Source organism: Perognathus longimembris, chromosome 8 (assembly GCF_023159225.1).
Source record: "Perognathus longimembris pacificus isolate PPM17 chromosome 8, ASM2315922v1, whole genome shotgun sequence".
Classification (NCBI taxonomy): Eukaryota; Metazoa; Chordata; class Mammalia; order Rodentia; family Heteromyidae; genus Perognathus; species Perognathus longimembris.
Window position 1 is genome coordinate 45,718,876 of NC_063168.1, and position 26,428 is coordinate 45,745,303.

Genomic DNA, 26,428 nt, shown 5'->3' on the forward strand with positions numbered 1-26,428 from the left:
TAAACTGCTACTAAGCTGTAACTTAAAAAAATAATCAAGCATGTGCTGGGGATATGGCCTAGTGGCAAGAGTGCTTGCCTCATATACATGAGGCCCTGGGTTCAATTCCCCAGCACCACATATACAGAAAACGGCCAGAAGTGGCGCTGTGGCTCAAGTGTCAGAGTGCTAGCCTTGAGCAAAAGGAAGCCAGGGACAGTGCTCAGGCCCTGAGTCCAAGGCCCAGGACTGGCCAAAAAAAAAAAAAAAAAAATCGAGCAAACAAAACAAATAATCAAATCAGAATTTCTCAAAGCATCTTAGTATTATAACATGTTAAGAAAATAATAAAATAATAGGTGAATATTTTTCTACTCTTAAAAAAATAGTAATAATTAGTTGGGCACCTGTAATCCTACTTAGGAGGCTGAGATCTGTGGATCACAGTTCAAAGCCAGCACAGGCAGTAAAGTCCATGAAACTCATATCCAATAAACTACTCAGAAAAAGCCAGAAGTGGTGCTGTGACTCAAGTGGTAGAGTACTAGCTGTGAGCAGAGAGAGGCTCAGGGACAGAGCCCAAACCTTTAGTTCAAGACTGGTTAAAAAAAAAAAATTGAATTAAAAAGGAAAGATATGGGGGCTGGGAATGTGGCTTAGTGGTAGAATGCTTACCTAGCATGCATGAAGCCCTAGATTTCATTCCTCAATACCACATAAACAAACAAAGCCGGAAGTGGCGCTGTGGCTCAATAGTAGTGTACTAGCCTTGAGCAAAAAGAAGCTCAAGACAGTGCCCAGGCCTTGAGTTCAAGCTCTAGGACTAGCCAAAGAAAAGCAAAGGTATGACTCAATGGTGTAGCTATTCCACCCAGAATCATCACCATCCCACAAAGGAAAAAAGAGCAAGATAATTACCTTAAATGCCAAATACCAATCGTTCTCCTTGGATGCTTTATTCCCAGCTCTGTTCTTAAAAACTTCAACTCTATACTGACGAACCAGAAGAAGATCTTTTACAAAAGACTCAAAGTTCATTTTACTAAGCACAACACTCTGCAGAGTCTTTGCTCCTAAAAATAAATGTTATAGATGAGATTTTGAAGTAATAAATATTTAAGTACCTAACACAATCTTCCCAACCTAATGTTCTCTCTCAAGACTTCAATCATTATAAAAAAAACATGTTATCAAGTATTTACTTGATGTTCCAGAGACTATGGCAGATGAACAATACAAAATGGTGAACAGACAAAGCACCTGACCCTGGGAAACCTACCTGTCAACATAAAAAAATGCTGGAAAAGATAATAAATAGAGAACTGGGAATATGATCTAGTGGCAAGAGTGCTTGCCTTGTATACATGAAGCTCTGGGTTCGATTCCCCAGTACCACATATACAGAAAACGGCCAGAAGTAGCACTGTGGCTCAAGTGGCAGAGTGCTAGCCTTGGGCAAAAAGAAGCCAGGGACAGTGCTCAGGCCCTGGGTCCAAGGCCCAGGACTGGCAAAAAAAAGATAATAAATAGAATGAGTAGACACACAAAGAGCTAATCTTAACTTGTCCTTAGAATTTGCCTTTCACGGGCTGGGAATATGGCCTAGTGGCAAGAGTGCTTGACTCATATACATGAAGCCCTGGTTCGATTCCCCAGCACCACATATATAGAAAAAGCCAGAAGTGGCGCTGCGTCTCAAGTGGCAGAGTGCTAGCCTTGAGCAAAAAGAAGCCAGGGACTGTGCTCAGGCCCTGAGTTCAAGATCCAAGACTGGCCAAAAAAAAAAAGAATTTGCTTTTCACAAGTAAAATATAAAAACTACAAAGCTGGGGTATCAGTTAGTGGTAGTTGCCTAACACAACCCTGGACTTGATACTTAAATTTTAATAATAAAAACTAAAGCTGTGCAGAGTGGCATGAACCTCTATGTCCACCTATTTGAGAAGCTGAGATAGAAGGATAGCTTTGAGACCAGGAATTCAAGACCAGCCCAGGCAACACAGGAAGACCTCATTTCAAAACAGAACTGGGTATGGTGGTGGTACTCTGAGGCTACACCAGGAGGGCCATATAGTAAAGACCAGGCCAGCTTATGCTACACGGTGAGACCCTAAACTCCAGGCAGGCCTGATGGCTCACGTCTGTGGTTCCACCTATTTGGAAGGCTAAGTTGGGAGGATCATAGTTTCAGGCCAGCCTGCCATGGCAAATTCAGCAAAGGATTCTATCTGAAAAAATGAAACAAAACAAAAGGCTTGGGCACATGGTTCATCCAAATGGTAAGGCTTCTGCTAGTGAGGCCCTGGCATTCAAACTCAGTATGGCAAAAACAAACAAGCTAAATTGCCTGCATAATATATTTGCATAAAATACCCCTTCTCAAAAAGGTCCTTAAATTATTCAGGGCTAGTTTATGTAGCTCAATATTAGAGCACTTGTGCAGCATGTGGTCTTGGGTTCAAGCTTCAGCAACACACACAAAATTAGACCCTATCCATTCTATAGTTCAAAATTCAAAGTTCAGGTGGGCGCCAGTGACTTACATCAAGCCTAAGGAGGCTAAGATTTATAGATCATATTCAAAGCTAGCACAAGCAGACAAATCCAAGAGCCTCTACCTACAATTAACCAGCAAAAGGCTAGAACTGGGAGGCAGGGCTCAATTGGTATTGTGCCACATGTAAAGGAAAACGTAGAGCAAGAGCAATGAAATCCTGAGTTCAAGCCCTAGTACTGAAACACACACACACACACACAAATCTTCACTGATAGTTTGGCACAGTTGTACGTGCCTGATAGTGGAGCCGCGTGCTTGTGTGTGTATGTGTGTGTTTGTAGGTTATTCTGAGAATTTCTGAATCTTTTATATAAAAGATTTAATCTAAATTTAACAATAGTCATGCCACATACAAATATGAAATACAATCATTAAGATTAAATGACCTAAGATTTGTACACAACATTTGGGAAATGGCTATTTCCAGTAACAAATAATTAGAAGTACTAACAAATCTCCCCTGTCAACCAACAAACTGAAACTTGTGAAAACCATCAATCTCCAGATTAGTCTAAGAGTAGGGAACACTTTTCCTGTCAAGGCCATTTGGGCACTCATATCAATACAGCTACACAATATTATCAATACAAGCAAACAGCCTGGTCAGCAGAGGAGAAACATAGCTGTCCATCATGTACCAAATGATTTGTATGTAGGCCTTTCTTCCTGCTTTATAACATTGCTTATAATTTTATGCAGAACTGGCAAACTATGATAGACAGGCCTAGCAGGTAAAAATGAACAGCACAGGCCAAAGGTAAGGACAACAGATCTGACCAGATGGCAAATGCTTCAAGAGAGACTGTATGGAATGTAGTCTTTGTGACACAAAGAGAATTACTCAGAAGACTGAGATCTTAGAATCAGGGCTGGAAGCCAGCCCGGACAAGTAAATCCTTGCGACTCTTATCACCAATTAACCTCCAAACAAACAGAAGTGGAGCTGTAGCTTTAGCGATAGAGCACCAGCGTTGAGGGGGGGGGAAGGCTAAGGCCCTAGCCCTGGGTTCAAGCTCCAGTACCAGCACAAAAAAATCAACATTTAACAACAAAACACATAAACATTGTACTCCAAAGATACTTTCTCTATAAAGTTTGTGACTCTCTAGACTGTCAGCGCATTTTAAGTCACACTCGCTGCTTCTGCACTTACTCTATATCCCTGCAAAGCGAACCTATCGGCTTGAAGTTAAAACTAGACAAAAGTCAGATTGCGCTGGTGTGAAACAGGGGACCTGAAGAGAAAGCTACCTGCCTCCACCTGAAAGGTCTATCAACTTGGCACAAATTTATTCTCTTTGAGAATTATTTAGAATTCCCCGCCGCCATTCAATTGTGCCAGGTACTGGGGGTTTTAGAAAAGTCGGGCGTAGTGGCGCACACTTGCAATCCTAATCCCCGGGAGCAGGAGGCTGAGACCCATGTCTCAAAAACAAAACAAAATAATAATTTTAAACCCCAACATCAAAACAGATGTGAGAGGGTTAGTAATGTCGATCCACAGGGCCAAGGCGAGCCCTCTGACATGGTCAGAAGTTGAGAGAGACCCAACGACGTAATATAAACGAGGCTCCAGGAAAGGTTCTGCGCGCTGGGGCGAGTTCGGATGCGGGGGACTCACGGGTTAATTACCCCCGGCACCAACGTCCGCTCACCCCCGGGCCTGGGCGCGCACGGCCGTCCTCCGCGCCGGAACCCCCGCAAGGCCCGGGCCTCCCATCCTCCCGAGCCACGCCGTCCCCCGCCCTCACCTGCCGGACCCAGGTACTTGATGACCCCTTGGGTCTTGAACACCTCGCGGGCCGCCAGCAGCGCGTCTTCGCCGTGCGCCGTGTAGAAGTCGCCCCGGTCGAAGAGACGCACCGTGGTGGTCGGCTTCTCGGGCATGCCTTCGAAGAAGCGCACGAAGCCGACCTCGGCCGCACCCTCCAGCTGGAGCGTCTCCTTCGGCTGCACCGCCATTTCGGAACCTCTCCGCAGCTGGGTAGAGAGAAGCGCGCGGCCCGGTTGCCACTACGCCGTTTCCCGCCTCCCCTCCGTCGTCCTTTGGCTGCGTCGAGCCTCTGCGAACATACCCAATCCGCATCCAGTGCTGCGGATCGGTGGGCGGGAGTCCTCAGCAGCAGCCAATCATAAGCGGACGCGGCCTAGCGTCCCGCGCACGCTGCAGATCTTTTCTTCTCTACTGCGCTTGCGTGCGGCTCGGCCGCGCGCCGGACCCGAGACGCTCCTCCCTAAAAAAAGATGAGGGTTTAATGCGGGTGGAATCTCGGAGGAGGAACATCGGCTGGGTAGGCGGAGGCGGGTGGGGCGTTCCCTGCTAGTATGGAGATTAAGTGCGTGGAATTCAAGAGAATGAAATCTCAATCTTGAAAACGAACAGCTCCGCACGCTTGTCTTTTTTTTTTTTAACCCTGTGCTTGTTTCCAACTGCCTTTCTTTTCCTTTTTTTTTTTTTTTTTGTCTTTTCTTTTTTGGTACTGGGGAATCAAACCCAGGACGTTGCACTTGCTAGGCAAGTGCTTTTTCACTGAGCTACATCCCAGCCCCTTCTTTTCCTTTTTAAGCAAACTTCCATCACCCAAGATTTCAGGTTTATTCCCCACCAGCCTCCCTGCTAGCCAAATCTCTTCTTTCTTTCACCCTTGATTGTGGGGTTGGCTTACTCTGGGATACCCTGGATTCAGGTCCCACCAGACACAAAAATAATGGCGGGAGGGAGGAAAGAAGGCATTGTAATTTCTGGAGGAGGGGTCCTCCAACCTTTATAAAGAACTTCCCAAGGATTTCCGACAGCAGGTTGGACTTAGAAACCACAGTCCTGTACTAAAATTCAAATGCTTTGGAGAAGTAGAGAAGGACCACCCTCCCCATGAGTTCTCTGCCTGTGGCAGCACTCCCTCTGCTCCCCAAGGATCTAGGGCCAGAAACTTCCCTCCCCTTGCTGCTTTTGACCTTGGGCCCTGAAATGGGTCCTCCCCTGACCTAAGAGAGCAAATTCTAAGTCTTCAGTTCCCCAGTTGGAAGAATGTCTTTTCAGGAAAGTCTTCTGGCAGGATTCATAGTTGAGTTTTCTTTTGAGGTCCTATCGTTTTTTTGTGATCTTTATTACAATACTTGCCTTTTGTTTTAGGAATCTATCTTTCTTAATAAATACCTGGAAAAACTAAAGTGGATAGTTAGGCCTAAGTGGCTCATGCTTGTAATCTTAGCTACTCAGGGGGTTGAAATTTGAGGATTGCCATTGGAAGCCAGCCTGGACAGGAAAGCCCATGGGACTCTGATCTCCATTTAACTACCACAAAGCTACAAGTGGTGCTGTGTGGCTCAAGTGGTACAGCATTAGCTATTAAGGCAAAAACTTGGGCTGGGAATATGGCCTAGTGGCAAGAGTGCTTGCCTCCTATACATGAAGCCCTGGGTTCAATTCCCCATACCACATGTATAGAAAAAAGCCAGAAGTGGCTCTAGTGGTAGAGTGCTAGCCTTGAGCAAAAAGAAGCCAGGGACAGTGCTCAGGCCCTGAGTCCAAGGCCCAGGACTGGCCAAAAAAAAAAGGCAAAAACTCAGACCCTGAGTTCAAACCTCAGTATGCTTTTGTATCTATGTTGTATCTATGGTTTATTAATTCATATATTTATTTGTAGTATATTAAAATTGGTTAATAGTCATCAACACTTACTGGTTACCAAGTAACTACTTGAGGATATTACCATTTCTGGTAAACTTTATTAGGCATAAAGTCCAGAAATTTTGTCTAGTTGGCTATTACTTTTGCTAGAGAACAATGATCTTTAACCAGACTCAGATGACAGCTTATGATTCCAGACACTATTTTGTCCAGACTGATAAGAATGTCCCTAACTTTTTTTTTCCCTATGAAGTGTCTGAAAAGAGGAGTATTTGGACCCTATAGAGACCAGTTTAGAACTTGTGATTTTATTCATTTCATCTGAGAGGTTGTTTTTAAACAGTATCTTTTTTTCCTAACATATGCCACACATTAACTATTACTGAGAAATGCTTATAAAAAGTTCTTTCAGTTTCTGACACCAAACTAGATCCTTCTCAGAATTGTGGAACCAACAACACAGAACACTTAAATGAAGAAGACTTCAACTCTCTGCCAAGACTAGAAGTAGGAACAAACCTCCAAGTCAGCTTCTTAACCCATTTTGGATTAGGACATTATAGACCTTAAGAGAAATAAGGGAGAACAAGTTAATGGGGAAGGGGAGGTATTTGTGTCTTTTCTGGGCATTTAGGTACTGCCTCTCTTTTCATTATTTTTATATCTTCCCAGTTTTGACAACTGCCAACAGCATTGCACAATGCACATAGGATTTTAATCAAGTTAGAGATTTTGTTTTTGTTTTGCCATCTAACAGCCACCCTAGAGCCAACCATTTTCAGGTAATGCCCCTGAGAAGACTAGCTTATAGGTATCCTGTCCTCCCACATCACATAAGGGTGCTGATAGATCGTGCCTGTCATCAACCTACTCAGGAGGCTGAGCTTTGGAGGATCAAAGTTTGAAGCCAGCCCAGGAAGAAAAGTCCAGGAGATTCCATTTTCAACTAACCAGCAAAAAGTTAGGCTGGAGGTTAGGCTCAAGTGGTAGCACTCCAGCCATGTGCAAGTAAGCCAGCAAGCTGGAGACCTTAATTTCAAGTTCTAGTACCAGGGACAAAAAGAAAAAAAGGAAAGACTGAAGGAATACTTATTTATGAAGGAGAATCACAGAGACTGGTAGAGGGGAGGGATAAAGGATTTAGAACTTAGTTCACAGTAATGCCATTAACTGATTAAGAATACAAGGATGAAATAGGGCAGATGTGGCTCCATGGTAGAGCACTGGTACCTAACATACAGAAGCCCTGGGTTCAGTCACCAGCACTGAAGACACACACAGAGGAAGAAATAGTAAATGTTGTGGAGAAAGACAATGAGGTCTTTGAAGGCTAGTTATGAGAAACACCATTCAAAACACAGAATGAGAGAAATGGAGATAATACTTATTTAAGCCTACATGGTAACTAAGGTAGAGCAAGGAAATGGATAAAATGTTCTAGGAAGAAAAATAGAGGGAGGAACAAAGCCTGGAAACATCAGTATTTCAGAGTTGGCAAGAAACAAAAATAAACCAAGAAAGACAAAGAAAGATAACATGTACACAATACTAGGGCAGTTATAACAGTGGTAGGCTGCAAAGAATTCATTATCAATTTAGTAATTCACTGTTGGCTCAAGTAGCTTTTAGCAAGAATAGCTTCAGAGCCAGATGCTGGTGGCTCATACCTACAAACTTAGCTACTCAGGAGGCTGAGGTCTGTGGATCACAGTTCAAAGCCAGCCCAGGCAGGAAAATCAGTGAGACTCATCTCCAATTAGCCACCAGAAAACCAGAAATGGAGCTTCAGAAAAGAGATGAGATCCAGGCACTAGTGACTGATCCCTGTAATCCTAGATACTCAAGAGGCTGAGATATGAGAATTGTGGTACAGAGCCACCCCAGTCAGGAAAGTCCATGAGACTTATCACCAAAATGCTGAAGGTGGAACTTGGGCTTAAGTAGAGGAGTGCTAGCCTTGAGCCTGACAGTGCCAAGCATCTAATTTCAAGCCCCAATACTACCAAAAAAGAAGAAAAAGATAGGACAGAGACAAGAAGGCAATGGTAAAATAATGTGCCAGTTAATTGTCTCTTTTCCACCTGCTAGGAAAAAGTGGATCTCATGCTGTCAGCAGAGGGCACTGGAGAGGCACTGCAAGAGGAAAGGGTTGTTTTCAGTTCTGGTGTCTAGAGCTGCCCATCTTCTGGGTCTTGCAGTATGGGTGACTTTTACAGCATCTGCCGCAGACAACAGCACCTTCCCTAGGGAACCTGTCTCTCCCTTGCCCCACATACCTGCTGGGGTACTTCCACTAAGTGCCTTTGGTGCTGCTGAGATAACTCCCTGTGAATATCTTGCCCAGTGCTCTAGACCAGGGATAGGCAAACTTCCCGTAAAGGACCAGACATTAAAAGCTGAGTACAGCCAGGTGCCCGTGGCTCACACCTATAATCCTAGCCACTCAGGACGCTGAGATCTGAGCATCACAGTTCAAAGCCTGACCAGGCAAGAAAGTCCATAAGACTTACCTCCAATAAACTACTCAGAAAAACCCGAAAGTAACCTTGTGGCTCAAGTAGTAGATCACTAGTATTGAGCACAGAGGCTTAGGGACAGCACCCAGACCCTAAGTTCAAGCCCTGGGACCAGCAGGAAAAAAACACTGAGTATAAAACTATTCAAGTCTGGGGGCTGGGGATATGGCCTAGTGGCAAGAGTGCTTGCCCCGTATACATGAGGCCCTGGGTTCAATTCCCCAGCACCACATATATAGAAAATGGCCAGAAGTGGTGCTGTGACTCAGGTGGCAGAGTGCTAGCCTTGAGCAAAAAGAAGCCAGGGACAGTGCTCAGGCCCCGAGTCCAAGCCCCAGGACTGGCCAAAAAAAAAACTATTCAAGTCTGGCGTGGTATGGCCAAACAACTAGATATGTAAATGAAGGAGTGTAACTATGCTCCAAAACTTATGGCCAATGAAATTTATATTTTGTATAATTTTCACCTGTGAAGAAACAACCTTTTGCAAAGTGCTGGTGGCTCACACCTGTAATCCTAACCACTCAGGAGGCTGAGCTCTGAGAATCTTGGTTCAAATCCAGCTGGGGCAGGAAAGTCCATGAGACTCTGACAAAATTAACTACTAAAAAAGACCTAAGTAGAGCTATGGCTCAAGTGGTAGAACACTAGCTTTGAGAAAAAAAGCTCAGGGACAGTGCCCAACCTGAGTTTCACCCTCAGGACTGGCACCAAAAAAAAAAATCTTTATAGATTCTTTTCCCACCATTTAAAAAATGCAAAAACCCATCCTTGACTACTCTTGGGGATACCTTGGAATTCTGCCTAACAGTGGTTTTTTTTCAAGGTGTTACTTTCAAAAGCAGACTGGGGACGTACTCAAGTTTTATCATTAGTTTAGCATGTGTAAAGCCTGGTGTTTGGTCCCTAGTACCAAAAGAAAAAGACCAAAATACTTCCAGATACTTTTTTTTTTTTGTTTTTTTTTTTTTTGGCCAGTCCTGGGGCTTGGACTCAGGGCCTGAGCACTGTCCCTGGCTTCTTTTTGCTCAAGGCTAGCACTCTGCCACTTGAGTCACAGCGCCCCTTCTGGCCATTTTCTGTATATGTGGTGCTGGGGAATCGAACCCAGGGCCTCATGTATATGAGGCAGGCACTCTTGCCACTAGGCCATATCCCCAGCCCCACTTCCAGATACTTTTAACTTCATAGAACTTAGCTATATAACTGAGAGGAAAAAGGCATTTGTGGTTCATTATATAAGATACCGATGTTGTGTTCAAACAATAGTTCACAACATACTCCATCAATTCTGCCTTAGATATATGTGCCAAAACATCTGTTTTTGTCTAAAACAGAATCTTAGGCTAATTCATAATATTCAACTTTCATGTAGAGAAGTTTTGTATGCTTTATATACATATAAGTACTCATGTAAAACTGATTGTGGTTAGCATTCAAAAAATTTTAATTTCTTGGTGCTAGGGATTGAACCCAGGGCCTCCTCCATGCTAAGAATCTAGTCTTACACTGAGATGCCCTATTCCCCTCAAAGCCTTTGTTTTGGCAGCCTTACTGGGGTTTGAACTCAGGTCCTTATCCTTGCTAGGCAGATGCCCTACCACTTGAGTCACTCCACTCAAAAAATTTTTTTGTGCTGGTACTGGAACTTGAACTTGGGGTCTAACTCTCTAGCTTGGCTTTGTCACTCAAAGCTGGCCCTCTACCATTTTAGCCACACCTTTACTTCTTGCTTTTTTGGTTAACTGGAGATGAATCTCATGGACTTTCCACCCAGGTTGGCTTCAAACCATGATCCTCAAATCACACCCTCCTGAGTAGCTAGGATTACAAGTGTGAAGCCACCATTGCCCAGCTCAAAGCACTTTTTAACCTATTAAGCTTTGTGTGTACTAGGAAACTTCATTCAAACAAGGTTTTAAGATGTTTTATTTCATTAAAAAAAACTTTATGTACAAGACTCAAAATAAACAGAAAGGCAGCTTTCAATCAGATGAATGAGACAGTGGTCATTCAAACAAACTACTGTGGAAGCCTACTTAATGCATTCTTCAAAACTACTTATAAATGATCTATGCAGTCCAAAGTATGAAATTTGAAGACTGGAAATGTCAATTTCAAGCTGCTTATAGTTTGAGTATGGGTTTTACTATTACAAAAAATGGTGTTAACTAACAAAGTAATAACCCTCAAACACCTTTTTGTCCCATGTTCACACATTTGTAAGGGAGTATATTCGTTAATTCTCCTTCTTCTAGTTAGTTAGTATGCAGATTGGAGTAGTTAGGCATTCAGTTCTCTGTGCATCTCACCCATCTCCTTTATCTGAAAGGGGGGAGAGAAGAACACAAATTTTAAATAATTTTAAATACATTTTAAATAATTTTCCATCTTTTCTCATTCTGAATTAAGATTTTATAAAACAAGGAACCAAAGCAAGGTGACTCTCTTTTGCAAAATTTATTTAACTAAAAGGAATCTTACTGTCTATCAAGTGAGTAATATCAGGAAATGGAAATATGTTTGGGGGAGGTAAGCAAAAGGGAAGCACAGAAATGGAGGAAGAATGAGGAAATGCAGTCATTATATTGATGTAATTATGTAAAAAATGAACAATGCAACTTGTAAGTGACATTGACCAAGAAACATTGTACATATAACCTGACTTATGGAATTATAACCCCTTTGTACAACTACTGAAGAATATAAGTAAATAATAACATCTTTTACAATGAGAAACACACTGATTATACCACCTAAGCCATCTATTTGGAACAAGATGACCAAGGTGACTGGGAAAGGCATTAGAGTAAGCTGCATCTTCAGTAAACAGGGATGCATGCTATTATTACAGCTAGGAAGAGTTTGTTTAGAGTCATACCTCCATCCTTTTTTAACTATATTTTCCAAATAGGATCTCGATTTTTTGGCTAGAATCCAGCCTTCTGACTTTGGTCTTTCTACCTAAGGTCTCCCTTATAGTTGTGACAAACATGCACCACCACACAGGACTTGTTTTGTTCAGATAAAAGAGTCTCATTAATTTTTTCCCCAGATGACCTTGAACTATAATCCTTCTGATCTGTTCATCCTATGTAACAGGGACTACAGGCACAAGCCACAGTGCCCAACAAGTAGTTCATTTCCTATTATCAATCTTTCATTCATAGGTAAGGAAATGAAGTTCAGAATTAAGTGACATTCTCCAAGTCATAAAATTAGTTACAGGCAAAACTGACAGAACAATCACAAATGACTACGACTGCTAACTTCTCAATATGTGATAAGCACACATTATGTAGGTTACTTTTAAGTAATCTATGTTACTATTTCCATTTTGTTCCACTAGAATGTGTCTCTAAACGATCCCTCTAGATATTCACGCTTAAATGGGCTTTCCATTCCACTCTTCTATAAAGCATAAAGCAGAGGGCCTAACTCAAGTTAGGTAAGGGCTCATTCCAAGCCTGTCCCTAAGACTGTCAAAGATAAAGTGACTTTAGTGGTGTGGAAATCAATCAGTAGTAAAAGTATAGTAAATTAAACTAGGTATAAAAGATTCAATGCAAGTAATCCATTTACCTCAGCCTTCTCATACTTGGTTGTTCTCTTCTTCCTAGAAATAACCTGAAAGAAAAATAATTCCTATTTTAGAACGGCTATTCAAACAAAAAAGTTGGTCAAAACTGACATATAACCCTTTAATGTACATAATTCCAATCTGCATAGTTTTAAAAAATCTATCCATAAACATTTATTTTTTTGGAGCAGAGGAAGGTACTGGAGATTAACCTCAGGACCTCAAGCTTACTAGACAGGTAGTCTACCACTTGAGACACTGTTGGCATGTGAGTGTGTGTGCGCGCACGCATGTGCTTATGTGCATGCATGCACGTGTACACCAGTACTGGGACTTGAACTCAGGGCCTCATACTCTTGCTTAGCTTTCTCTGCTCAAGGTTGGCATTCTACCACTTGAGCAACTTCTGGCTTTTTGCTGATTCACTGCAGATAAAAGTCTCATGGATTTATCTGCCTGGCGATGAGTAATACAACCTTACAATTAGAAACCATGAAAGACGTGTGTGTGTACATATATATTATATGTATATATACACACATATATATGCATATGCATACACGTTTACATTTTACACAATAATTTGTTGGAATTGACACTGGAACATGGATGCACTGCCTGCTACCTTTCACACTGTTGTGCCCAGGATGTGCCCACCAAACACAGTGGGCAATACAGTCAATCCTAGTGGAATGAAATACAAATTCAACTTTGTATCTTCAGAGGGAAAGCTAAGCAGGCTGATTCCACTGAACTGAAAATCTAACTTAAGTTCATACATACTCTCGACCATTTTTTTTTTGAGACTAGACTATGAAGTAGAGGTGCTAAAGTGGTAGAGTGTCAGCCTCAAGTGACAAAGCCAAGCTAGAGTTAGCCCCAAGTTCAAGCCCCAGTACCAGCACCAAAAAAAAATGTTTTGAGCTAACAATGACTCAAGTAGAAGAGCACCTAGTGTTCAAACCCCAATAAAGCAAGAAAACAAACAAAATACACTTAAAGAGGGATAATATATCTCAGTGGAAGACTACATGCTTACCATGGTAAGCATTCAAGAGGTGATACCTGTTAAACACTGATAAATTGGCTGTACTAAGCTTTAGAGTTATTGCTTCATAGTTATTACACGTAACTCTCGTGTTAACCTCAATTTGGTGCTTTGGTGCTGGGATGTTGCTCAGTGGTAAATTGCTTGCATGTGGTACGAGGCACCACAAAAGGAAAAAAAAACACACCAAAGTGTCCTGTTGTTCCATCTCATTGAATACGTTATACGTTATAAGTTCAGGTGTTTTGCTCTAATCCCAACAGAAGGACTGAAGGATGTTTGTTGCCTGCAGGCAATGTAACTAACCTGCAAGGGCTCAGAGCAAGCTTTCTGTGCTCTAAGTATCCTTTTGAGTGCATAGTGACTACTTCGTAAAAAGGGATCCGAAATGAAGCGCAACACTCACCATAGAGTCAAAAAAAAAAAAATGAAGACTTGCTTCATTAATAGGTTTTGGAAAAATGAATACAGCTTTTGTAGTATTAAATTTTAAGAATATATGCTGCAGGGGCTGGGAATATGGCCTAGTCGTAGAGTGCTTGCTTTGAATACATGAAGCCCTCGGTTCCATTCTTCAGTACCACATGCATAGAAAAAAGCCAAGTGGCCCTGTGGCTCAAGAGGTAGAGTGCTAGCCTTGAGCAAAAAAGAAGCCAGGAGCAGACAGTGCTCAGGCCCTGAGTCCAAGCCCCAGAACCGGCAAAAAAAATATATAGATAGATATGCTGTAGATGAAATGTTTTTATTCTGTACTCACCAACACAACAATTCCAGCAACAATTGCTACAACCACAACCACAATGACAGCAATGATGCCAGCTGTTAGGCCCTGCATTGAAAACTCAGGTGGTTTTTCATCCACATAGTAAATGAGAGTTTGCCCAGGATCCAGTTCTAGTCTCTCCCCATTCACTGTCAGGTCCATTTTAGAAGAACGGAACAAGGATTCACCTTTAACCTATAAAGGAAAACATTAAAAGCATTTAATAAAACTAAGTTAGGGGGACTGGAGAAATGGCTCACCTGGTACAGTGTCAGACAATGAGTGAAAGCATCAGATATCAAAGTGTGAGTGCTGGGCTGGGGATATGACCTAGTGGCAAGAGTGCTTGTCTCGTATACATGAGGCCCTGGGTTCGATTCCCCAGCACCACATATACAGAAAATGGCCAGAAGTGGCGCTGTGGCTCAAGTGGCAGAGTGCTATCCTTGAGCAAAAAGAAGCCAGGGACAGTGCTCAGGCCCTGAGTCCAAGCCCAGGACTGGCAAAAAAAAAACAAAAACCAAAGCGTGAGTGCTGGTCTTGGGCAAAACAAGAACAAAAACAAAAAACAAGTAGTTCACCTATCATTACAGGCCAATTGTATGCTGGGAAAATTACTGCTATGAATCTTTAGTTTTATGATTTCAATGACAAAAATCTGATCCATTGAGACTTCTTAACCAAGGCAGATAAATCTGTGAGTGTTATCTCTAACTAGCAAAAAGCAGGAAATGTGCACACAGCCACAGGTTCAATCCCCATGTTACAAAAATTAAAGCATAAAAAATGATATTCTGGGCAGAAGAGCTGATTAAAGGCATAAATATACAAATTATAAAGTTGTATGGAGGCTGGGAGTGTGCCTTAGTGGTAGAGTGCTTGCCTAGTATGCATAAGGCCCTGGGTTCAACTCCTCAGCACCATATAAACAGAAAAAGGCAAAAGTGGCACTGTGGCTCAAGTGGTAGAGTGCTAGCCTTGAGCAAAAAGAAGCCAGGGACAGTGCTTAGGCCCTGAGTTCAAGCCCCAGAACTGGCAAAAAAATAAAAAATTGTATAGGAATAACAGAACAAACTTAATTGCAGCATAAGAAGCACTTAAAGAGATGGTTGCTATATCTGTAAAAAGGGAAAAAAAAGACCGAGCACCCACTGAGGCATGATAGTCAACATTACATGACTAAACACACAAATAAGTTTAACTTACATCTTTTTCAAAATAATAAGCCACATCAGCAATGTCCACATCATTCTGAGTTTTCTGAGAAGAATTTTGCACGAGGTCAATAGTAATAACATTATTCTCATACTGAAGGAAAGATTGAAACATAGAAATTAGTATTAGTCTAATCAAAATTACATTTAAAAAAAACACTCAGCAGATTATTCAATGTTTGAATTTCTGTAATATATATTCACTAGTGTTCCTTTCCATTTGTGAATAATTAAATTTTTCATTAGTAATTGAAAAATCTTTGAGAGATCTTTGAATCTACCTAAGAAATAAGACAGCAATGCAAACAATTACAACTTACAAAAAAAAAAAAAAGCAGCAGCAGTAACCAAATGCAGGTAGCTCATGCTTGTAATGCTCGCTAGTCAGGAGGCTAAAATCTGAGGATTGTGGTTTGAAGCCAGCCTGGGTAGAAACTAAGACGTCTCCAAAATAACCAGCAAAAAGCTATGCTGGGGGCTGGGGATATGGCGTAGTGGCAAGAGTGCTTGTCTGGCATACTTGAAGCCCTGGGTTCAATTCCCCAGCACCACATATACAGAAAACGGCCAGAAGTGGCGCTGTGGCTCAAGTGGCAGAGTGCTAGACTTGAGGAAAGAAAAAAAAAAAGCCAGGGACAGTGCTCAGGCCCTGAGTCCAAACCCCAGGACTGGCCAAAAATAATAATAATAAAGAAAAAGCCGTGCTGGAGGAATGGCTCAAGTGATAGAGCAAAGCCTAACAAGCAAACTGAGAGAGTAAATGGAAGGCCCTGAGTTCAAACTCTGCTACTGCCAAATAAATGAATAAGTAGACCAGAGTTGAAAGAGTTGGAAGGCTATGTGAGTAAGGACTAGTTCTTTGAATCACAAAAGTTAAGAGCAGGGCTGGGAATATGGCCTAGTGGCAAGAGCGCTTGCCTCATATACATGAAGCCCTGCAGTACCACATATATAGAAAATGGCCAGAAGTGGCGCTGTGGCTCAAGTGGCAGAGTGCTAGCCTTGAGCAAAAAGAAGCCAGGGACAGTGCTCAGGCCCTGAGTCCAAGGCCCAGGACTGGCCAAAAAAAAAAGTTAAGAGCAAAAGCCACAACTTAAATAATGTTTGAGGTATATTAAGAGATGCATTTTCTTTAAAGGCAAAACTAGGGTTTCTGAAAAGAAAGCAATAAGGATTTCACATCAAGCATCCAAGACTTAAGCTGTTAAAAGTATTTAATGCTACTAAAATCACTGTCTTCTACATATAATCAAACCACAGTGTCCTACCAGCTTTCTGCTAAAAGATTTACGCCCGCCCCCCCAAAAAAAACAAAAAAAAATCCATACCAGAATATTTGCAATAAATTTTGGATCCAGTTGGTAACGAGTTGAAATTGCCTCCTGAAGCGCACTGCAAATTAAAAGTCTACATCTAAGAAGAAAATCTGCACCACACACAGTAGGAAACTATTTTTTAAGCAGACAGTTCAAATTAGCATTAACTAAAGTCATTAAATTTTTTATGCCATTTTGCAATTCCAATAAATAATGGCTCAGCATTATCCATTGTGCCAGTTTGATTAGAAAGACATCTACACAGTTCCCAATTATCTGCCCACAAATTATCCATTACAAAAGGGAAAATGTTAATTTTACAATGGGAAAAGCTGGCAGACACCACCTTTGCCAGTTAGCATTACTAGGAAAGGGACAAAATGACATCATAGACCACCTCAGGTAAGTACTAGGAAGGATACAAAACAACTTATCCCACATTAAGTGACTGAAAAAAAAGTCGTAAAACTAAATGATACAGGAACTTGGTTTGGGTCTGGATCAGTGGGGAAAAAAAATCTGATATGAAGGACAAGAATGAAGTCGGGGGGGCATACCAGGGCTCACACAATCCTTGATACTCAGGAGGCTGAGTCCTAGAGTACTGAGATTGGAAGCCAGCCTTGGACAGAAAAGTTTGTAAGCCTCCATCTCCAAAATGCAGGGTTAGAAGCGGGTTCAAGTGGTGCCAGCCATATTTAAGAAAACTAAAGAGCTCAAGGCCTTGAATTCAAGCCCCAATATCAGCAAAAAGAGGAAGAGGACAATAAAAAATGACACAATATAGGTTTGTATTAAATTTTCTCAATTTTATCATTTTTTATATTGTTTCTTGAATTCAACCATGTCTTTTATTCTTTCGAAAGGTACACTAATACTGCACAGTGGCATATGTTATACTGGCATTTGGTATACTGAGGCAGAAAGATATCAAGTCTGAGACCAGCTTACGCCTCAAAAAATAAAAAAGAAAAGAAAAGAAAAATGACATAGTGAAGTACTTAAAAGTACTTGGGGGGAAATGAACATAACATCTACAAGTTGCTTTCAAGTGGTTCTGGGAAAAATATTACTCACAAATAAGCATTAAGACACACACACACATGAATATACATAAAACACACAAGAATGTGGGAAAATGATAACTGATTGCTCTAAGCAAAGGGGTTTGCTATTATTGCAATTGTATTCCAAAAGTATTTGGCAAAATAAGGAAAGGCAAGGAGCCTTTGTTTTTCTAATAATACAAGACATAAAAGTTTGAGCAGCAATTCTGCAAATAGTCTGTATATAGTTATACTTACTTCTGCAAACTTTGACTATTGTAAGGTTTTTCTCTTTCTCTGTGTTTTAGTTCGATGATGATCCAGCTGTAAAGTAAAAAGTGACAACTGTCTACAACTCAGTCTTTCACACTGTTTTCCAAGTAGGCTAATAAATAAAGATAGTTGTTGTAAATAGTCCCTTGGCCTCATGAATCCTTCACAGAAAACCCAAACAAAGGGAATGCCTTTTCTAATATTGACCTTTAGTCTCTGGCTACAATATATAAAGTCACATGAAGTCAGGGATAAGCTGGCCATTTGGGGCTATGTTCAAAGAAAAAGAAAAAAAAAAAGACCCAAGTGAAACAGAAAACTAATGTGGTCCCAAAAGTTCTTCCTTTGGAAGTGACACTTAGCCAGCATCTAGTTCCTTCCAATAAAGCCTTTTTTGCTTAAGCAAAGCTTGAGTGCATTCCTATTCCTTTCATTAAATAATCCTTAGATAATCATGTATGTGATTTTTTGATGGAACTAGGGACCAAAAAAAAACCAACAACCCTCAAAGGAACTACAGGCCTTTCTACTACTGAATGATATTCCCAGTTGGCATACCTCACTTTTTAGGCTAATAAATGAGCTTAAATATATACATTTTACATTAATCCAACTTTAAAATACTGAACAATGTTAAGTGAGAATAAGAGGAAAATTATTCCTAGTATGCTACCACTTATGTAAAGAAAAAAAAGGTTTGTAAACTATCCCCACAAGAAGATAAAATAAAACTGATGACATCAGGTCTACAATGGTACACTGGGAAGCCGGGATAGGATAGACACGCTTCATTTTGCATACTTTCCTAGCTTTTCAATTCTAAATTCTAATCAAATTCTAAATAAATTTATTTTTGGATATTGCAATTCAAAAATACCCCAAAATTGCAATATCCAAAAATCTTAATTAAATGAATCTGGAAAGCATAAAAACAGTAACAATGGCAGCCTCACTCACTAGGTCCTCACGCGTTCAGAACAGGTTATTTCTGTATCCTTGTCGGTTCTCCGGACCCCAGCAGTATTCACACACCAGCATGTGGAGGTGCCATTACACTGCTTGGCTTTAAAGAGCCCCTTCTCGTCACAGTCAGGGTCATAGAGCCCGTCATTGTTCTGAATTGCATCTTCAGGTTTCAGTCTTCTCCCACTCTTGGAATGACTCATTTCTGCCTTCATCACCAAACATTTGGAAGCCACTGAAAAGAAAGCTCACTGTCAAACTGAAAAATAACCAGTCCCACATACTAAAAAGAAAAGGTATGTTTTTGTTTATTTGCATGTGTTTGGTTTGGATCTTTTAAACTTGTATCCATTAGTTATACAAGGGAATTTCCTACTGATACATCCATATATGGCTACAATGAACCTTGACCAGATTCACTGGCTGTCACACTACCTGTTCCACCAAACCAATCTCAAGAAACTTCACTGTCCCATTTTCACACAGGTACATAAAGCATTTTGACCATCTTTACTCTCCTTCACCTCTCCATGCATCCTTCCCCCACCTACTAGTACCCCTCAATCTCAGTCATGACCTGTTTTATATTTTTGTCTTCATTTTTTTTAGTTTAAAGGGGTTTCAGTGTGGTATTTCACACACACACACACACACACACACACACAGAGTATTTAAATCAGATTTGACCCCCTTGTTGGAAAGTCTTTAGTTTAACCCCAAACCCAAAGATTTCATACTTCTTTTCATAGTAAATTACTTGCTGAATCTAAGAGGCTGAAAATGGGATATATTGGTGCGGGAGAGGGTGCTCCCTGAACTTTCTTCAAGGCTAGCACTCTACTATTGAATCATGATTCTCACATCACTGGTTTCTGAGGAACTAGGATTGCAGGCATGAGCCACCAACACCAGGCCTGGGAGATAATATTCACAACATAACATGGTACATCCCAATTCAAGGCACATCCATTTTAAAAGTATTACCAAAAGAAAGATGAAAAAAAGACAATATATATTTTACTCACATTTAGAGCAAACCACAGCATTCTGTGTACCAAAAGAAGTACACTGGCATTCATCATTTTCATTCATAAAGCAGTTTGCAGTCAGCTTGTAGTTTTCACAGACACACTCTAGAAAAGCAATTTTTATAATCATTTTAAAGTGTAGTTACAATGATCAACTCTGACTTTCCCCGTTATGTCTTGACAATCATTCCTCTTAAGTCATCCTGAATAGTTTTTTTTAGCTATAATTTAAGTGCTTCATATTAAATTGTTTATCTGTTATATAGATACATAGTCTAATTTGCACACCTTCCTATTTCTTTTGCTTTGGGTTTTATCTATTTACTTAGTTATGTCATTCTGGGGATCAAACTGAGCCTCACCCAAGCTGGCATACACTTTACCAATGTGGTACACTAGCTAGGTTTTGGCTGTTTTGTGAGGTAGGATCTCATTGTGTAGTGCAGGCTGGCTTTGAATTCAGTATCCTTCAGCCTCCATTTCCCTAGTCTGAGATTTCAGGAACTGGCCACCACCAAGGCACCCAGCCATTTAAAAAAAAACAAACAAGGGGCTGGGGATATGGCCTAGTGGCAAGAGAGCTTGCCTCGTATACATGAGGCCCTGGGTTCGATTCCCCAGCACCACATATACAGAAAATGGCCAGAAGTGGCGCTGTGGCTCAAGTGGGAGAGTGCTAGCCTTGAGCAAAAGGAAGCCAGGGACAGTGCTCAGGCCCTGAGTCCAAGGCCCAGGACTGGCCAAAAAAAAAAAAACATTTTTCCTCCCATGTTGAGAATGAAGCCTAGGGATCCTTGACTGCCATGCAAGTACTGTATCACTGAACTACATCCTCAGCTCTAACTTGCAATTTAAGTATATAGCATCAGACAGAAGGTAGAAAAACATGACTAGATTAAACTGCATTACTTTGAAAGTGTAACGAATGTGGTTGGCCCACCAAGTTAATGATGTAGAAAATCCTTTCCAGAGAACTTCCATCAATTCTCCCCACTTATCTTATAAATCTTATAAACACATCATACAATCACAGCCAGGCTGGCACCTGTGGCTCTCATCTATAATCTAAGATACTCAGAAAGCTGAGATCTGAAGATCTTGGTTCAAAGCCAGCATGAGCAGGAAAGTCGGTGACTCTTATCTCCAATTAACTACCCCCCAAAAAAACGGAAGTGGAGCTGTGTCTCAATGATAGAACCATAGCCTTGAGCAAAAACAAAAAAGCTCAGCAACAGCATCAAGGCCTTGAATTCAAGTCCCAGAACCAGGGCACGCATACACATACACTACACACACACACACACACACACACACACACATACACTACACACACACACACACACACACACACACACACACACACACACACACACACACACACACACACACACACACACACACACACACACACACACACACACACACACACACACACACACACACACACACACACACACACCACAGCCAAGCTCTTTCTTATTCCAGACTAGTAAGAACGAGAATGAAATTACATGGTCAACACTTGGATAAATGGCGTGCCCTTCTACGTCACACTTTATTCTTATTTTCAAACACTGAAAGAAAAGTCTGCATAGTGTGGAGGAAGAAAAAAATTAAAAGATACTCTGCTTCTTAAGGTTTAGGCAGTGTTTAGAACAATGTGTAAAACAAAAAGTTACGCAAGTATTAATTATGAGATTCCAGAGGAGATTGTGGGGGTACTTTTTTCACTCCTTGCAGTTACCTTTGTTTCAATGCTCCCCACAATAAACTCAGCATTACTCATGTTTCTTGGAAAAGTCAAACACACCCCTGGTAGTAAAGTCCTAGAGGCCGCCTCTCGCGCACAGGTGCACAGCGGCCTCCACCGCCACCAGTCCCCGCCCGAGGCCCACATCCGGGCCAGCCGCAGGTGCTCCGGGCGGGGCCGGCCCCGAGGGCCAGGCCGCCAGCTCGCCCCCCCCGGCGCGCCCGGCTGGAGGTGCGGGCGCTGGAGCCGCCGCGCACCCCGACGTGGCTACTGGGCTACCCACTTGCCCCTCCGCCCCGCAAAGAGGTGCGACCCGAGGTAGCGCCCCTCAGCCCGCGCGGACGGGCGCCTTCCCGCCGCCGCCTCTCTGAGAAAGGTCCGGGCGCGTAGCCGCCCGCGCCGTCCGGTTCCGAGCGGGAGAGCGAGGCTTCTCAGTCCTCGCCCCATTTGATCTGGATCCCGGGCACCGGAGCCCGGAGCGGCCCGGCCCCAAGTCCCCACGGTGCCCCTAGCGCGCGCCTCACCTTTCCCGGCCGCGGCCACTGCTGTCGTCGTCGCGGCCAGCAGAAGCCCGATCGCCAGAGCCCGGGGGGCCGCCATGCTGCACGCGCACCGAGAAAAAGGGGCGCGGGGTCGGCCAAGGGTTCCGGGACGCGGTGGGAAGGAAAGGGGGCGTGGGGAGCCGCTGGCCGGCTGCGGGGAGCGGGGCTCGCGCGCGCGGGCCGGCGTCGGAGGGGAGCGGGAAGAAGTGGAGGTACCCCGCGGAAGGAAGGAGGTGCGGATCCGCCGAAGGACTGCGCGCTCTGGGAGCGCGGTGAGGCGGGGCGCAAACCTGCCTGACCTGGCGGCTCCGCCCCTCGGCCCCTACCCAGAGGCGGCTCACCTCCGCGCGCCCCGGCCCGGCAGTGAGTCACCGCACGGGGACGTGAGCCCGTCCCCCTCCCGCAGAGGGGCGCGGCCGGCCGGGCCCCCTCCCCCCATCCCCTCCTCTGGTGAGGTCCGCCGGGAGCCTCCCTGGCCCCAGTGGCTCCTCCAGATCCCGCTTCCAGTAGGGAAGGCTTGAACACACTGAAGCTGCTCTGAAGCTTCAAGGATGCACCCCAGGCCAGGCCAGGGTGAGCGGAGCGGGGAGCCCCCCGCGCCTGCTGCGGGAAAGGCTGACCCACCCGCGCGGAGTGCAATAAAAAGATCTTTGAGCTTTACCTGGAAGTTTAATTGTATGTGTTTGAAACCAGAAGAGAGAGGTCGAGAGAGAAGAGGGACATACATACACACAATCACTATGGAGTTCAAAATGCAAATTCGTATATTCTTTATAACAGTAATTCTCAGTAATTCTTTTCTTTTAAATAAGCACTTCGGGCACTTGAAGATGCAAGGAAAAAGTGTTCACTTGGAAGCAAATGCTGGGAACAGAAAGTATTTCCGTTTTGGTTAGTGTATTTATAACATGTTGAGTCAGGACCCGCCCCCCCTTTCTAATTCAAAAATGTGGGGAAGTTTTTTACAAAGGACAATAATTTATTCCAGCGTAAGTAAATTCAAAGAATAACACTTGTTACATCTTACAATAACTTTTACAGTTTTTAAATTTTTATTATTATTATAAAGGTGATGTTCAGAGGGTCTATAATTACATAACTCAGATACAGAACACATTAGTTTTTGGGTTTTGTTTGCTCTGTCCCTGAGCTCTTTTGCTCAAAGCTAGGTGCTCTACCACTTTGAGCCTCAGGGACACTTCTGGTTTTCTGGTGGTTAATTGAGGATAAGAGTCTCAGGGACTTTCCTGCCCTGCCTGGCTGCAAAGGTGATCCTCAGCTCTCAGCCTCCTGAGTAACTAGGGTTATAGGTGTGAGCCACCAAAGCGTGGCTAAGAGTACATTTCTTTTTGGACAGTGTCCCCCATTTCCTTGGTCTGTCTCCATTTTTTCCTCATTATTATTATTATTTGTTTGTTTGTTTGCCAGTCCTGGGCGTTGGACTCAGGGCCTTAGCACTGTCCCTGGCTTCTTTTTGCTCAAGACTAGCACTCTGCCACTTGAGCCACAGCGCCAATTCTGGCCGTTTTCTATATATGTGGTGCTAGGGAATCGAACCCAGGGCTTCACGAATACTAGGCAAGCACTCTTGCCACTAGGCCGTGTTCCCAGCCCTTTTCCCTCATTATTATATCTTTTAATTACTTAAAAGATTTAATGGTCTTAATGTCATTTGTTAGCTGTGTTATCATTGCAACCCATTTAAAAGAGGCTGTGAGGAGTAAGAAATATTAAAAAAAAAAGATTTTAAGATTCAACTAAATTTAATCACGGATTTTTTTTATTGATCAAAAATGGTATGTTGGCTGGGTACCAGTGGCTCATGCCTGTAATCCTAGTGACGCAGGAGGCTGAGATCTGAGGATCACCATTTAAAGCCAGCATGGGCAGAAAAAATCTGCATAATACTCTTATCTCCAACTAACCACTCAAAAACCAGAAATGGCACTGTGACTCAAGTGGTAGAGTGTGAGCCTTGAGCACAAAGAGGCTCAGGGGCAGCTCCCAGGCCCTGAGTTCAAGCTCCACAACCGACAAAAAAAAAACTGTATGTTGTCCTTTCTTGTTGGACTGTAGGCAATTGACTGTCAATAACCATATTGTTCTAAGTACCACTATAATTTGCATTTAACTTAGTACATTAAACTGTCTAATTATTAGGTGATTCCCATCTTCAGGAAATTCTGTCAGTGTTTGAATCTGATTCTGAGTTGCAAGACTTAGTGTGGGAACTTGATGATTTGTCAAGCAATTTTAATGAAAAGAATATTATTGACAAATCAAATTATCAAGCAGATTTTCTTTTCTTCTCTGATAATTTGAGGGTGTTTTAGAAAGCTGAACCCTTCCAGTTCCCAAACTACACAGTTTTCCTAAGAATAACCTAGTATTTGTGGCTTTATTTGCAAAATGTACCATTGCCAAGTCTAACTCTGTTAGCCAATCAAGGAAAACCTCAGCATCTTATAACTGGACAGATGTTTACTAAATTATTCATTGCAATAAAGTGAATTGTGTACAAGTAATTATTAAATGACAAAATGTCCTGCTGATCTCTGATTCATAACAGCTGAAGGCTTGTTTATAGCTCTTTTTCTTTTTTTAAGATAGAGTCTAATTATGTAGGTGTCCTGCCTTAGCCTCCCTAGAATCGGAATTACGTAACTGAATGATCTTGCTGGGCTAATACATTTTGCCCCAATAGATTTGAGAGAAACAGAATATACATGTGTGTAAGATGTAAAATTTAATGAAACTCCAAATTGGGACTAATTTCATTATTGCAGCTGATTAAAAGTGGGTTTAGCCAGGTGCCAGTGGTTCATGCTGGTTATTTTAACTACTCAGAAGGCTGATATCTGAAGACTGTGGTTCCAAGCCAGCAGGGGCAGAAAAGTGTATGAGAAGACAGGCACTGGTGTCTTATGCCCAAAATCCTAGCTTCTCAGGAAGAAGAGATCTGAGGATGGCACTTCAAAGCCAGCCTGGGCAAGAGAGTCTGTGAGACACTTACCTCCAATTAACTACCAGAAAACCAAAAGTGGAGCTATGGCTCAAAATGGTAGAGCACTAGCCTTGAGTGGAAAAGCTCAAGAACACCCAGGGCCTGAGCCCCACAACTGACAGAAAGGAAAAGTCTATGAGACTCTTATCTCCACTTAATCACCAAAAAGCCAGGAGTAAAGCTGTGGCTCAAGTGGTAGAACATCAGCTTTGAGCAAAAAAAAAAGCTCAAGAACAGTTCCCAGGTCCTCAGTTCAAGCCCCAGTACCAGCACCAAAAAAAAAAAAGTGTAATGTAGGGCTGGGGATATGGCCTAGTGGCAAGAGTGCCTGCCTTGTATACATGAGGCCCTGGGTTCGATTCCCCAGCACCACATACACAGAAAACAGCCAGAAGTGGCGCTGTGGCTTAAGTGGCAGAGTGCTAGCTTTGAGCAAAAAGAAGCCAGGGACAGTGCTCAGGCCCTGAGTCCAAGCCCAGGACTGGCAAAAAAAAAAAAAAGTGTAATGTATACACAATTATTACAAGAAGTATCAGTTCTTAAATGTTTTATGCCATCATTAATACATAGTAGAAAGAAAAGTACTTTATATGGAAGAAGGAACAGTGAAAGTTCTTTCTGACCACTATCCAGCAAACTCTTCTCTGCCCTTGATCCCCTTGATAATAGTTTGGTATTTATGCTATTCACATACCCTAAAGGACCTGGTGTCAGTGAATGTACTTTCTGCCCAGTGGGGAATAGAATCAAGCCCACCATAATATTTATATTATGTTTACTTAATTTTTAATTCTATGTATGTGTATGTTTGCATATGTTTATCATGTAATTTATCTGTCCTCAAAAATTAACTCAGGGCCTCACACTGGTTTGCTCGGCTGGCACTCTACCACTGTACCATGCCTCTGGCTATTTTTTCAATAAGATCTGTGGCGGGGTTGGGGAGGAAGTCCTGCTTGATCTTTAGGCCTCACATTCACTCAACTTTTCCCACTCGCCCGTAGCTGGCACTCCATCACTTCAGCCACACTTTTTCAAACTTAATACATGAAAGTTTAGAAGAATAATGTTTAGATCTTTCTTGTCCTGTAACATGTTTTTAAACCTACTATAATATCATAGCATTAGCTGCATCCTACAAATTTTAATGCTTTTTAATTATCATTCAGCTTAAAAAAATGAGTTTCCATCATGGTTATTCATTGTTCTATAGATTAT

At 42.4% G+C, this 26,428-nt stretch overlaps 2 protein-coding genes across 2 annotated transcripts in view; both read right to left on the bottom strand.

The window, feature by feature from the left end:
- Positions 1 to 4,572, bottom strand: part of Msh2 (mutS homolog 2) — a 53,968-nt gene extending 49,396 nt beyond the window's left edge. The window contains exons 1-2 of the mRNA XM_048352976.1: positions 4,288 to 4,572; positions 898 to 1,052 (exon numbers count right to left, since the gene is read on the bottom strand). Coding sequence (XP_048208933.1) covers positions 898 to 1,052; positions 4,288 to 4,498 — 366 coding nt within the window. The 5' untranslated portion in view covers positions 4,499 to 4,572. The remainder of the gene's footprint in view (positions 1 to 897; positions 1,053 to 4,287) is intronic.
- A 6,026-nt stretch (positions 4,573 to 10,598) lies between these two features.
- Positions 10,599 to 22,529, bottom strand: Epcam (epithelial cell adhesion molecule). Its single transcript, XM_048352977.1, has 9 exons — positions 22,189 to 22,529; positions 19,912 to 20,019; positions 18,881 to 19,121; positions 17,909 to 17,974; positions 16,617 to 16,680; positions 15,281 to 15,382; positions 14,069 to 14,269; positions 12,266 to 12,310; positions 10,599 to 11,008 (listed from the first exon to the last, which is right to left on the bottom strand). The coding sequence occupies exons 1-9, from the start codon at positions 22,262 to 22,264 to the stop codon at positions 10,967 to 10,969; spliced, it is 945 nt and encodes a 314-aa protein (XP_048208934.1). The 5' UTR covers positions 22,265 to 22,529; the 3' UTR covers positions 10,599 to 10,966.
- Positions 22,530 to 26,428: the final 3,899 nt, after the last annotated feature.

What these genes read in the sequence shown, in the direction of transcription:
- Epcam (XM_048352977.1), bottom strand. Translation starts at nt 22,264, where the DNA reads ATGGCGGCCCCCCGGGCTCTGGCGATCGGGCTTCTGCTGGCCGCGACG. An exon ending in AGTGGCCGCGGCCGGGAAAG is followed by an intron (nt 20,020 to 22,188) that starts GTGAGGCGCGCG and finishes TTGCTTTTCTAG; the next exon opens with AGTGTGTCTGTGAAAACTAC. An exon ending in AATAGTCAAAGTTTGCAGAA is followed by an intron (nt 16,681 to 17,908) that starts GTAAGTATAACT and finishes TTTAATTTGCAG; the next exon opens with TGCGCTTCAGGAGGCAATTT.